Source organism: Toxotes jaculatrix, chromosome 3, assembly GCF_017976425.1.
Source record: "Toxotes jaculatrix isolate fToxJac2 chromosome 3, fToxJac2.pri, whole genome shotgun sequence".
NCBI classification, from domain to species: Eukaryota; Metazoa; Chordata; class Actinopteri; family Toxotidae; genus Toxotes; species Toxotes jaculatrix.
In genome coordinates, this window is record NC_054396.1 from 29,089,699 (window position 1) to 29,103,354 (window position 13,656).

A 13,656-nucleotide genomic window follows, 5' to 3' on the forward strand; every position below is an offset into this window, starting at 1 on the left:
TGAAAAGCTCGCTCTTTTATTGCCCTCTGTGCTGTAATACAGGGATTCATCAGAAAAATATAAAAGGTAAAGCTACTGGAAAATATACAAAACATACAGGTATTCAGATATAAAGGAGTATAAAGCTGAGGTGTTTTTTTTTTTTTATACAAAACTGAAAGAGTTAGAAAATCTACCATAGTTGAGCTGGTCATATAAATTTACATACAGCGCCCAGTGAAGCTTCTTAAGGCCGACGATGATACAGAACAAATGACGAACAGATTTGATGAGAATCATTTGAATGTCCACGGGTCAGAGAAATTCCTTTCCTCTGTTATTTCCCTCTTCACACATGCTTTCGACCTTTGTGTAGAGAGGAAACACTCGTTTTTATTCAGAGTAAAATGCTATCGGTTCCTCTCATGAACGCCTCAGTCAACAACAGACCACAGCTTTACTGAATAGTGACACTGACTTCTCTAATCTAACTCTGCACCTGTTTCCTCTTCAGCAGTTCTCCCCAGTGAGGCCTGCGATTAGAAAACCAGTGATGACTTTGTCTGAATATGACCCAGGACCATTTAATGTCGGGAGTGGTAACAACACTTCATTTTACTAACTCCTGTTCTCTCCTCTGCAGCTTTTTTTTATTTGCTACTCTACTGTTGATAAAAAAAAGACCCTGCTATAAATACATCATATTTAACAAACCGTACAAAACAGATCAAGTATAAATAGAGCTCTAAGAGAAACAGACGAATGTTGAGTGACTGTGAACGAACTCTGTTTGATTACATCGGGTTTACAAAGGTACCAACACGTCGACAGTGTTTGTGCGTCTGACCGCACAGATGAGGTGCGATGACATCTGTCACGTGGACCAGGTGAATAACACGTTTTACATTCTTTTAAATGTATCGTCAGTTCTGTCGCTCTGTCGACACATGAAAACTGCAGGTTTACGCTCTCAGAAACCCAGAGGTCCCGGGGAGGCTTTAAAATTTAATGTTTTTCTGTTTTATGAAGCGTTTGTTTTTCGTCACAGTGACAGGAGTGAAAATGGATGTAGTGTTGTTGTTGTGTTTTCCTTTTTTTAAAAAAACAAAGTGTACAAATCAGGTAATTTACATCTATATCAGAAATATGAATCTATATCACAAGCTTTCAGATAAATGTCGTCTTCATTAACGTGAAGATCAACAGATCTAGTGAAGCCTACGAAGGCTCGGTGAAAAGACGCTTTGATTGTCCACTGATTAGAAGGGTTTCTGATTTCCTCTGTAAACGGTCTTTCAGGATGTGCCCTCCTCCTCCTCGTTCCATTATTCTTCCTCTGTGGCGTCCTGTTCGCTCTCTCTGTGATGAACAGATCACTTCCTGGAGAGAAGCTGGTTCTCCAGCTGCTCCAGACGAGCGGTCATCCCAGCCAGTGGACAGCTGGTTCAGGAATAATAATATTTACTGTAAATCTGTACGTGAACACGTGCGTGTACATTCATCAGGTTTTTGACAACAATTAAATGTTTGTCAGTTCACAAATTAAAACTTTATCAAATAACTGTTTTCAGATAATCTCAGTATTTTTCAGACCTGTAGACAATCCAAACAAAGTTTTTATCTGACTGTAAACAAACCTCCAGACCAAAGACCAAAAACCAGCAGTGTGTTCGTCCTTGTCCTGTCTGCTCAGTGAAAACTGCTGCTCAGTGTTATTAGCAAACTTTACTCAGTTAGCAGAAAATACTGCAGCTGTTGGGAACTATTTTCAGTGGCGGATTAAAAATGTGACCCAGTTCAACAGCATGGCTCACGGATGTGTTTCTGTGGCACGGCCTCAGGGTTTTACTCAGGCTTAGTGGGATCAAGTCATTGTTGGTTTTGGTCTTTTCGTGGGATTTGCAGGGACCGGTGTAAGATCCGGATTCGCCGGTGGACCCGGTCCAACACACTCAAAGTCCAGCTCAGTGAAAAGACAGATGTAACTGCAGCTGTAGTTCTACATCTGTAGAGTACATTATCTCTGCCTCAAAATTTAAATTCACTGAATTCAGCGTCTCATGGTGATGAACCCACAGAGAACTGTGATCTGAACAAAACATGTATCTGTAATATTCTTAATTTCCCTGATCTCTGCTGTTTTCTCTCATCAGATCATTTTAGGTGTTTCAGACCTTTTAAACTTTTTTGTTTTTTAAATCAGCTGGTGACACGGATCCATTGCTTCACTGTAAGTTCCTTAGCTAAGGTTAGAGAAGACCCTGTGTTTGGCTGAAGAGGTTTACAAAGGATATGTTTCTGTGTGAGCTGCTCCAGGCTGCTCATGGTGGCCTGCTGAAACTCCACCAGGTTCTCACAGGCACATGGGTCCTTCACCTCGATCTCCCCCTGACTCTCCTCTGCAGACACAGGGAGAGAAAAGAGGACACGCACCAAAGCAAATCAGTCAGCCATTTATTTAAACTCTGCACCTTCACTTTACCTGTGTATCCTTTCATTTGATCACATTTGTCTTTACGATGCAGTTCTTAGTCATTTATGGGGAAAAACGTGAGAGGTTCATGAAGCATGAAGCATCACTGCAGTTCAAACTGTTGGACTTCTTCTGTTGGAGAATGTATTAGTATATTTTTGTTCTTATTGCTTTGCATTTCAGAGCCCTTCCCACTGTCATGTTGTATTTCTGTCAGTAGATGGAGCCAAAGACCGAGACATGTTACACTGACTTGCAGGCGGACACACCCGAGGACTCCGGTGCTGCTGTCACACGTGAGTCTCATCGGAATTTGACTTTATGGCGAACAAAACATTTCATTATTAATTAAATATTCAGTGAAATGTTTAATGAAAACCTGAGAAAGTTGAGCAGTGTGGTATGTTGTGTCACACAGACGGATTAAATCTGGGCGGTGTCCTCCACACTGCTCCACCTGTGTGTTGTACCTGGGCAGACGTTGAGCTTGAGGTTCTCAGCGATGGTGCTGATGGCAGTGAAGTCAGTGGTGTAGTAGAAATGTTTCTCCACAGGCTCAGATGCGATCTCACGGAGCTCATCTTCTACAGCTTTCCCGACGCCCACAGCATACATGGTGATCCCTGCATACGCGCACGCAAACATACATGTAATGTCCACATGACTCTGCGGTGGCGGATCATGACAACGAGCGGAGTCTTACCGGCTTCTTTGGCCTTCTTGGCGTATTCAGTGATGTCGTCCTGGGAGCGTCCGTCGGTGAAGACCAGTCCGACTCGGGGGATGTTGCGGCTGGAAGGACGAGCGCCCTCTGCCTCTGAGAAACTGTTCTCCAGCATGTGTTTCAGGGCCAGGCCGGTCATGGTGCCTTTCTCCATGTATTCAACCTGACAAGGACAGAGGTGTCTTCAGTGCTAACCCTGAAACTTTCTTTAGGTTTCATTTCTTTAGGTCTTAAATCATAAAGCTGAAGATAATCAGATAATCTGTAAGTGGAAACCTTCATGACTGCAGCTTTGATCTCATCAGCAGAGTGGTACATGTTGAGAGGGAACTCTGTCCTGACCCTGCTGGAGTACTGGACCAGACCAACTCTGGTGCCGTGAGCAGACACGTCCAGAGAGTCCACCACCTGAGACACAGGAGGAGGTGATTCGTGACGCAGGGTTTTTAACTGCAGTCAGGAGACCACAACATGATATCAGAGTACATGCTTCACCTGGTTCACAAACTTTTTAACCAGCTCGAAGTTCTGAGGACGGACGCTCTTGGAGCCGTCGATCAGAAGCACCAGGTCAATGTTGGCGGACTTGCAGGCTGAAGGAGAGAGAGACAGAGAGAGATAAGATAATTAAACCCATGGTGACCCAGTGTGTTGTTGGTAACGTGAATAAACCTGCTCAGATTCGTTAGCTGATGAACTGACCCCAGCACAGGTTAACACATCAGTTTAACTCACAGTAACGTGAGAGAAGAGCTGGATGTTTTGCTCACAGATTGGTTATCTGGTTTCTATTAGAGTCGCCATAGTAACAAATGATGTCTTGCGGTTGAGTCCAACAGTTGGAGCAGTGCTCCTAAAATATAAAAGTTAAATGGATGATAAATGAGACTGCAGTGCTGCAGCTCTCCATGTGAAGGTGCTGTGTGACGGTTACTGGCAGGCACCTCGGGTTTCACTCAGCCTCCCCAGAGAAAAGGAAAATTCAAAGGAAGATCGTGGTCTTTGTCCAGCCAGGTTCTCCCAGACATAACTGAGCTGCTTTTAACATCAGGATGAGATTTGGTTTATTTTCTCATCCATCTTTATTTCATCTGCTGAGAAACAAACCCTCCTCTTTGCTCGCTCTGATCCTGATCTGAACTCTTGATGGTTTTTCCCTTCGGTGAGGCTCGTCCGATCACACCGTCACTGATCTGTGTGTCGTTCATTACAGATATACACTCTGTCTCATTATAGGTCAGAGCTCAGCAGCACAGAGTGAAGACCCACGTCTCACACGAGGACTTGGGTTCATATCCATAATTTTGCATTTTGTTTGTTTGTTACATGTTTGTTGTTTTGTTATTTAGCTCCTGTTTCTCTTATGTTTCATTTGTTGGTCGGTATAAGATAAACGTGGTGATGATGCAGACTTCCTGCTTCAGTCAGCCCTTGTTCCTACACCCACTGCCTGCGTGTCTTTATGGTCCTTCAGGACCCACAGGACCCACAGGACCCTAACCCCCCTGCTGCCCTCTGACTGCAGCAGAGCTTATTGATGAAGTTGTGCTTTTCATGATTGTGACTGATGAGGAGACGCACCCGTCCTGTAATGCCCGCACCGGCAACTTGTTTTGAGTTTCCACCTCAGCGACTGCTCAGGCAGATCAGATATTTTTATATTGCTCAGATAAAACTGCGTCAGAGGTTTGACTCACTGCCGCAGCTCTTGCCGTCCTCCTGCAGCAGCTGTCCTTCTGGACAGATGCAGTAGTAGGATCCTGGAGTGCTCACACACTGGTGCTCACAGCCATGTTCCACTGTGTTACAAAGGTCCATGTCTGCAGACACACAGTTCAGAAACACATTTAGTAAGATCTAAAAAAACAAACCCACAAAACAAACATGAATCATATTTTTAATGAAAGAGGAGACAGTGAAAACTCCTCCTGCTGTTTCTGTCTGTGTGGAATTCACTGACTTGTGCAGGTCTTCTTGTCTTTGTTGAGTTTGAATCCTTTGTTGCAGTCGCAGGTGAAGACGCCTGGTGCGCTGATACAGATTTGTTCGCAGTCATGCTTTCCCTCGGCACACAGGTCAATGGCTAAATAACACACACACACAGTTATTTCCCATTTGTAATTAGTGGTGCACTGGAGAATCTTGTGATTGTTTGAGGTGTTTTTCTTTGGTTCTGTGTCTAAAAGCAGAAATGCAAGTGAAGCCAAAGGATCATTTCAGTTAATTAGAAAGAACAACACTTATGCTCATGCAACTTATGCTCATGCAACTTATGCCAGTATTTTTAGATTTATAAAATAATCCCTGAGTCAAATGGGTGTATTATGATTTACCCCGAGAACCAAAGGGATTTAATTTACACTGACATGAAACAGAAAAGCTTGTTGAATCATGTGATCAAATAATCTGAGGATTTACACACACAGCCACTTCTTTTCCACTTCACATGAAAGAAGTGAGGATTGAATGTGCTTCACTCCTGCTGTGTGACAGACGCACCAAGAGCGGTGTCCTCTCGCTGTGGATGTGTGTGTGTACACCTGTGTGTGTGTGTGTGTGTATCTGTGTGAGGGCCTGACTAACGTGTGCAGGTCTTCTCGTCCTCATTGAGTGTGTATCCTTCGTTGCAGTCGCAGGTGAAGACGCCCGGTGCACTGACACAGATTTGTTCACAGTCATGTTTCCCCTCAGCGCACAGGTCAATGGCTAAACAACACACACACACACACATTGTGTTAAAGTGTGTGTGTGTGTAAGCTGAAGACATTTTATTCCAGGTACCATATGGAAACATTGATCTACATCTGAAAAGCATGTTTTAGTTGTTAGATCTGTGTTTCAGTTCACTATGACCCCGCACACACACACACACACACACGCACACACACACACACACACACACACACACACACACACACCGTCCTGTTTGTGACCTCTGAATGACCTTGTGTATTCAAATGCAAGTTATGAACCAGGTGTTTTCAAAAAGCCACAAACAGCTGAAGCAGCAGGAATGTACCAATCTGTTATTTAGGATACTTCCCTTTACATAATGTTTCTGTGGTATTTGGGTTAAACAGACGACACAATTACACGGTGTGTAACTCGTGCTTTGAACATTTGTGTGGCTTCGAGGCAAAGCAGGTCTCTGCTTTTCCAAAGGTTGTAAATTGTCTTCAAATCTCAGTTTTTTGTCTGTAAGGTCTCACACTGCAGGTGTTGCTGTGTAATTCTGAGTGTATGAGTGTATGTGCGCGGCTGCATGCACGAATATGTACAAACATGTCAGCTGCACGCGTGCCCACGCATATAACACGTCTGTTTGTGTGCATCAGGTAAAAGTGTGTGTGTGTGTGAGAGAGACGCATGTTTTGTTTTGTCCCATCACAGATGAGAGTTTTCAGGGATGAAGGTTTGGTGCATTTAACAATGGCCACAAATTAAACTTCCTTCTGTGCAGCAGGCGTCTGTTCATGTTAGAAAAACGGTTTTTAAAATTGGTTGAGGATCGGTTTTCTTGTTGTAAGCTGCTGTAGAATAAACACTTCATGGTTCTAAGTCCTAAAATAATGAATTAAATTGAAATAAGTGGTGTGGTATTCTCAGCCTTGATTTATTGTCTGGGTTGTTGGTAGGGTTTTAGGATCAGTTTCCCTCTGACCAGTGTTTGCAGAATGTAACTGAATCACAGGGTTTTTAAAGTCTGATGATGCAGAAAGATGCAGTGAAGTGCTGCCTCCACCGTGTGGCAGTTCACAGTTCCCTCTGCTGACCCTGCTGGAGCTGCAGTTCAGATACATTTTTGAAAAGGTTAAATGATCCTTTCTTAAATCACAGGTGTATGTTAGTGGTTGGGTAATGCAGGTTTCACTGTGATAAAATCTGATCCTCACCTCCGTTTTACCAGCGTGGTTGTGTCATGCCTCATTATCGCTCTGTGAGTTTTGTCTCATGTTGGTCCTACTCACCCTGGCAGGTCTTGCCATCGTCCAGCAGCCTGTATCCCTCGTTACAGCGGCAGTGATAGCCGTTTAGCACACTCACACACTCGTGATCACAACTGTGGTTCCCAAACGAACAGTAGTCGATCACTGAGGGGAGGAAAGCAGCGAGGCCGTAAGCAGCAGAGCAAACAGCGGCGAAACGTGTGGGACTGCGTCTGTGTTTCCTCTGCTTCAGCACAGAGCAACAACCAGCAGGAGTTTTATTCTAAAAAGACGATGCATGCTGAGCATGGACGCAGAGTACACACAGGACTAAAGTTTTGTTTGTACATAACATGAATCTAAACGCTGAAGAATAATCACGTGTTTGTGAATAAAACTCCAGACTGTGCAAATATAAAAGGATGTAAAGGAACATGCTGATGATTTCATGTAGCATGTTCAGCTAATCCTTTTATTCTGATGAGCTGCAGCAGGAGGAACACAGCACAAACCCACACTCAGCTTCATGAAGCCGCAGAGAAATCAGCAGATCAGACTCTGATTCAACATGAATTCACAGGATGAATTCAAGCCGAGCACACATACGATGCAGAGCTCTCAGCCGTTAATGAGTTTGTGAGTTTGTCTTTTTTAATTACTACATGACGTGTTTGTGTTCCAGTTTCTGTGTGTTTGTGTATGTGAGACTGACTCGAGCACGTCTTCTTGTCGTCATTCAGTTTGTATCCTTTGTTGCAGTCGCAGGTGAAGGAACCAGGAGAGCTGACGCAGATTTGTTCACAGTCGTGTTTCCCCTCAGCACACAGGTCAATGGCTGAAGCACACACACACACACACGCAACATATAAGTCACTGTTTTTATTACCATTAAATGTGGATTAAAAAATAAAAAAGATAAATTAGACTTTATGGTTGGTCATGAATGTTTGAACTTGGTTGTGTGTTTGCTTTTTTAGTTTGTGTGTGTGACGTTCGTCAGTATTTGTTACCTGCACATGTTTTCCCGTCGTCATTCAGTGTGTATCCGGGCAGACAGAGGCAGTGGTAGGAGCCCGGAGAGCTCTCACAGATGTGCTCACAGCCGTGATCCGACTCCAGACACAGATCCACACCTGCAGCAGAGACCAGATCAGCTCCAGCACGAGTTCCTGCATTAGCAGTGTCACAGGCTCGGAAACATGATGTTTGTGATTGTTTTTGTTATTTTGTTATCTGTCATTAATTTGTGTTTGTGCTTTATCAAACCACGTGGAGTTCCCTTCAATGTTATGAAGAATTTCCGACCAGGTTTTCCTGGCCTTTAACAGGAATTTTATTTCCATCCGTCTGAACGTGGTCTGACCCCAGGTGTTTACAGTGATGGGTGAGTGGTTTTATATCTGTACCAACACCATTTTTTATTCCTTTATATTCATTTTTAATACTTTGTCTGACTTTACTCTTTTTTCAGCTTCCACTGGCAGAGAAAGGCAGAGATTTTTTTGACTGTTCAGACTAAAGGCACCAGGAGGAAATACCTTGCTCTGAAGGAATTTGAGGAGGCTCATGAAAAGTATGAAGCTCTTGGGGGTTAGATGGACACAGTGACATTCATAGTATTTATAATCACACACAGAATCCAGTGTTGCCCCAGATGAAGCCAACAGCATGACATTCCAATTGCAGAGATTTTTTTGTCTTATGTTGAATAAAAGTGATCCATTAGAGGTTTTCACTGGTTTCAGCTGAGGATTTTACAAAAATATGAAAATCCACAAAGAATGACTGGTCTCATAGGTCAGGTACTGCATGAGCTTTATTTTTATCTGTATTTAATTTGGTTTTTGGAGACTGAGGGTTTTCACATTCCAGTAAAATGATTTCATTTTGTAAAAATGTTTTGTTCTCTGTACTCACACGAAACTCTTTGCTGTCTTACAAGACATAAAAACCTGAAATGATAAAACTCATCCAAACCAAGTCAAAGTCAATCAGGAGCCACATGCTCTGTGGTTTGGTTTGAGGATGACCTGTTTTACAGGCAGCCAGTCATGTTTTATAGATCTGTTCTGATTGAAAAATGCTTTTGGCAAATACAGAACCTAAAATGTCAAACATACACCGTGTGTTTTCATAGACAGTGAGGTTATTTCCTTTCCCCAGCAGTCTTACCACAGAGCTTGTCCTGGAACTGCAGTCCAAACTGGTGGATTAGATCGAATGACTCCACCAGGAAGACGTGGTCTTCGAATGGCGGGGATGCCATGGCTCTCAGTGATGTCATATCGGCCCTCGCCACCCCCACGGCGTAGATCTCGATGCCTTTCTCTCTGGCCTCAGCTGCCACCTCCGCCACGCGGTCCTGAGGACGTCCATCCGTCACGATCACAGCCACGTTGGGGACCTGAGGGGACGAAAACAGAGCCAAGGTCAGAGCCAAGGTAAGACAGAGGGAACCTGGTTCAGTGGTATGGAGTTAAATTTGTATAAACGAATCATAATCCATGCAGGATTCCATGTCAAACAGCTGAGTTTGAGTTTGGAGAGACGGTCGTCTGCAGGACGGCGTGCTGTACCTTTGGCCTGTCCCCCTCCTCTGCAGTGAAGGCCGCATTCATCACGTACTTGATGGCGAGCCCAGTCATGGTGCCTTGAGCGAGGGGAATGATCTGATTGATGTTTTTCACCATGGAGTCCAGCTTGCTGTGTGTCTTCAGAGAAAACTCGCTGCGGACCTGCAGACAGGAGAGGACAGAGGTGAGACAGTTTTCAAGTCCACTCATCATTTTAATCAAAGCAGAGACCATTCTGATATAAATTAGAACAAACATTGTTGAGGAATAAATAAAGACTGTAATAACACGGATGAAGACCTGGACGCTGTGCGCCTACGTTACCTGGCTGGAGTACTGAACCACTCCCACTCTGGTGGCGTTGGGTCCGATATCCAGGGTGTCGAGGATGTCGATCATGAACTTCCTCATGGTCTCAAACTCGTGTGGCCTAACGCTGCGGGAGCTGTCGATGAGGAAGACCAGGTCCACTGGACCAGACTTACATTTCTGCTCAGGACCTGTGAGAAAGAATCAGAGCATCGACGAACTGATCCCCATCGTTTCCAGAAACCGTTAAAAACACACCAATGAGATAAGACCTGGCGCTTCACATACTCGCTGGAGCACCAAACGTAGATTAATACGCCGTGAAAAATAGTCCTTTACTCTTGGTTAGGTAACATTAGCTGAAAACTTTTTTTTTTTGGAGTTTGAGCAGGTGTGTGTGTGATTTTCAGTTTTACATTTGTCTGGAACAAACCAGCAGCAGAGGCCGTTCCTCGCTCCACCCGTGTGACTTTCACCTTATTTACCACCTGAGCTCTCGTCTCCATGGCTTCAGCTGCCTCACGACACCTGTTTTTGTCCTTAATTTTTCGGCGTCACTGTGAACGCGCTCTCATGCTGTAACATCATCTGTGTTCAAAAACACAGCGGTCAGGAATGAGGTATGAGGTCAGCCTGTGTTTGCGGTGCAGCTTTATGAGTTGGAAAAAAAAAAGTTTGATTAATGCGCGTCCAGAATTTCACAGAGGCTGAACTGGAAGCCGTAACAGAAGAGAGTCAGTGTCAGTGAAAGCAGGCATGTGGGCTGGCTGTGGATTCCATCTTTAGTTTCAAGCAGACGTGAGCAATGGCTGCTTTTTAATATAAATACGTCTGCTTCGTCGTCTGGTCGTATAAATCAGGTCAACCTTTAGCTGTTGGTGTAATGAACACATTCAGATGTATAGGTCTGATATGTCCCCAAACACTGATGCCTTCAGTGGAACGTTTCTGAAACAGCGATGAACACAGTCTGTTTTTTTATTTCTATATAAAAATGTACAGAAATGTACAAACTAAGTTGTAGACATTTTTTAAGTAAGGAAAACAAACAGTTTGAGGAAGGCGATAAAACCACTGTCTTTAACATTTTTCATTTATCTGCAGACTGACCTGCTTTTGGTCTGGCGGCGGCGAGGACAGCCAGGGTCAGCAGAACGAATCCACACGGTGCTCTGAGCTGCCTCATCTTCATCCTGATGATACCGATCTAACCGACGGGCTGATCACAGCTGGACTCAACTGGAACTGGATTAAACTGTGAGTGGGAGAGGTGATGGGTGAGATGGAAGGAAGCCAGGAAGAAACACAGCAGAGGTAATGTGGTGCAGAGTGTGTGCGTGTGTGTGTGTGTGTGTGTGTGTGTGTGTGTGTGTGTGTGTGTGTGTGTGTGTGTGTGTGTGTGTGTGTGTGTGGGTGTGTGGATCATAATGATGAAGATGGGTGTGTGTTGCAGTGGGACATTCCAGTCCTTCCCCATCGTAAAACACTCGGCTACAAACACCTGGATAAGGTGCACAGTGTTTCTGCTAATAGAAGGCTGAGGATAAACACACACACACACACGCACGCACACACACACACACACACACAGTCCCTGTGTGTCTGTCTGTACCGCTGTAGGCCATCAGCTCCAGCAGCAGCAGAGGGATAATGATAATGTCTGGGAAGTGTTTACGTTCAGGGCACTTGGTCAATTCAAACAGGCAGCATGAAAGCCACCTCTCTTTCTTTAGGTCCGTAGGGAGGGGTCCTTCAGAGGTTTATCACTGTGTGACCGGCAGCCAGAGCCTGTGGTCACCAGGCTCAGGTCTGAGTAATGAGTCAGCGGACGCAGCAGAGCACAAAGACTCTTTTCTCTGATTGTGTCTCTGTTTGTCTCGTTGTCTGTCTTTGTATGTCCCTCGCTCCCTCGCTCTCCCACTTTCTCTCATCTCTTGCACATGTTTTCGGGAACATCTCTGTGGTGGATGGAAGGTCAGCCAAACATTTGGAGAACATTATTTATGCTTTTACTGCACGTCTTTAAGAGCAGGCTGCAGTAACCCCCTCTGCATTCTGACAATGACCTGTACCGACGGCGTCCTCCAGGGTCTTAATGTTCGTCAGACGTCCAATATAAGACTCACTCCTTCATGTAACAGACCTCACCGCTCTGCTCCTGCAGTTCTCTGTACCAGACTGAAACAAAAGGTCACTGTTGCCTGTTTTGGCCTGAACACTCATCGTCCATCAGATCAGGTGGATCTGTTTAACAGTTCAAGAGGCACCGGAAATGTTGTTTTTATAGGTCAAACTTTTCATTCCCGGGGCTGATGTCCTGTGATATCCTGTGTGTGTATATATGTTTTACCTCATGGCCTCCAGAAGGAATTATCTTGGTCTCGTTTGTTTGTCTGTTTGATCAGTTTTCATTTTAGACCTATGCATTTGGCATTTTTCTTAATATTATGAGATAGTAACAGCAAACAGTGCAGCAAGCCTCATCTTTCTCATCTCTTCCCTTTAAATCTCATTCAGGTTTGCCCCTCAGTCCTGACTCCTGTCCTGACCCCTGTCCCGGGCCCTGTACCACGGAGCCAGATCACTGGTTTTTCCAGCTTTCTGGGCTTAACTCAGGTTTTCAGGTCACAAAGCCTCCATATTTACACAAACGGGGACAGTCCAGTCCAGTACCATCACTAACTGACTTTGATTATAAAACAAATAATTAAATTAACAACAGTTTAACACCTCTAAGCTCTAAGACTGAACAAAACACCTCAACATTACAGGCATCATAAAAGTCAGTGTTAATGGAGATCACTTACTTTGGATTGTACCTAATAAAGTGACCAGTGAGTGTATATTACATATTCCACAGATGTGAATTTCTAATGTAGTGTTTGTGAAATAATCACTTTTAAACATTTTATTAGTTTCACGAAAAAGGTCATGAACACACAGAGACTGGAAAAGAAAACGATGGTGGAACCAAAACTTCTCTCAACACACAAGGGAGACTTTTCAGTTTGAGCTTATGAGATGAATCTAAAGCCTGAGGCTGTTTCACCATGAAGTGTGTGTGTGTGTGTGTGTGAGAGTGTGTGCGTGTGTGTGTGTGTGCAGGACAAAGCCTGCTCAGTATAACTTTCTGTAGCTAAATGGCAGTAACCAACACCCCCACATCCAGCCCACGACCCTTTCCTGTCTCCCTCACCCTCCACTCACCAAATAACAATCTACTACGATCCTGCTGCTGCTCAGCACGTGCACACACACACACACACACACACACACACATCACTGCTCGCGCTCAGCGTGGGCCACAGACCAACACATGTTCTATAATTACCCACAAAGGGAATCATTCAGCTCAGACCTCGTATTTTCTCCTTAAACATTTCATTGACTGGATGATGGTGACGGCTGCTACTTGTGGTGACCAGTGTGTTTCTTAGCCTGGTTGTTAAATATAGAAATGGAGATCCTATTTCCTTCAATTAACACTTTAAACAAATTAAAACTCTGTCTGCTCTTTGCCGCCTTTTATATATATTTCATTTATTGAACTTCACATGACATTGTGTAACTGCTGCATGAAATTATAGAGGATACAGATAATTAACTCACTGACCTGATAACTTGAGTCTAATCTGAAATAAAATGTGCACTGAATGTAAAATAAAAGAAAAG

General features: G+C 44.1%; 1 protein-coding gene across 3 annotated transcripts in view; it reads right to left on the reverse strand.

The window, feature by feature from the left end:
• Positions 1 to 13,656, reverse strand: part of matn4 (matrilin 4) — a 20,622-nt gene continuing 6,966 nt past the window's right edge. Inside the window, exons 2-17 of one of the 3 annotated variants that reach the window (XM_041034913.1) lie at positions 11,095 to 11,239; positions 10,000 to 10,175; positions 9,679 to 9,837; positions 9,275 to 9,506; positions 8,113 to 8,235; positions 7,815 to 7,937; positions 7,145 to 7,267; positions 5,760 to 5,882; positions 5,137 to 5,259; positions 4,874 to 4,996; positions 3,672 to 3,769; positions 3,453 to 3,584; positions 3,156 to 3,339; positions 2,923 to 3,075; positions 2,274 to 2,378; positions 1 to 1,411 (exon numbers count right to left, since the gene is read on the reverse strand). In XM_041034913.1, the coding sequence (XP_040890847.1) occupies positions 1,353 to 1,411; positions 2,274 to 2,378; positions 2,923 to 3,075; positions 3,156 to 3,339; positions 3,453 to 3,584; positions 3,672 to 3,769; positions 4,874 to 4,996; positions 5,137 to 5,259; positions 5,760 to 5,882; positions 7,145 to 7,267; positions 7,815 to 7,937; positions 8,113 to 8,235; positions 9,275 to 9,506; positions 9,679 to 9,837; positions 10,000 to 10,175; positions 11,095 to 11,176 (2,118 nt within the window). In that variant the 5' untranslated portion in view covers positions 11,177 to 11,239 and the 3' untranslated portion in view covers positions 1 to 1,352. The remainder of the gene's footprint in view (positions 1,412 to 2,273; positions 2,379 to 2,922; positions 3,076 to 3,155; positions 3,340 to 3,452; positions 3,585 to 3,671; positions 3,770 to 4,873; positions 4,997 to 5,136; positions 5,260 to 5,759; positions 5,883 to 7,144; positions 7,268 to 7,814; positions 7,938 to 8,112; positions 8,236 to 9,274; positions 9,507 to 9,678; positions 9,838 to 9,999; positions 10,176 to 11,094; positions 11,240 to 13,656) is intronic. The other 2 variants (XM_041034914.1, XM_041034915.1) reach the window with 2 other exon arrangements.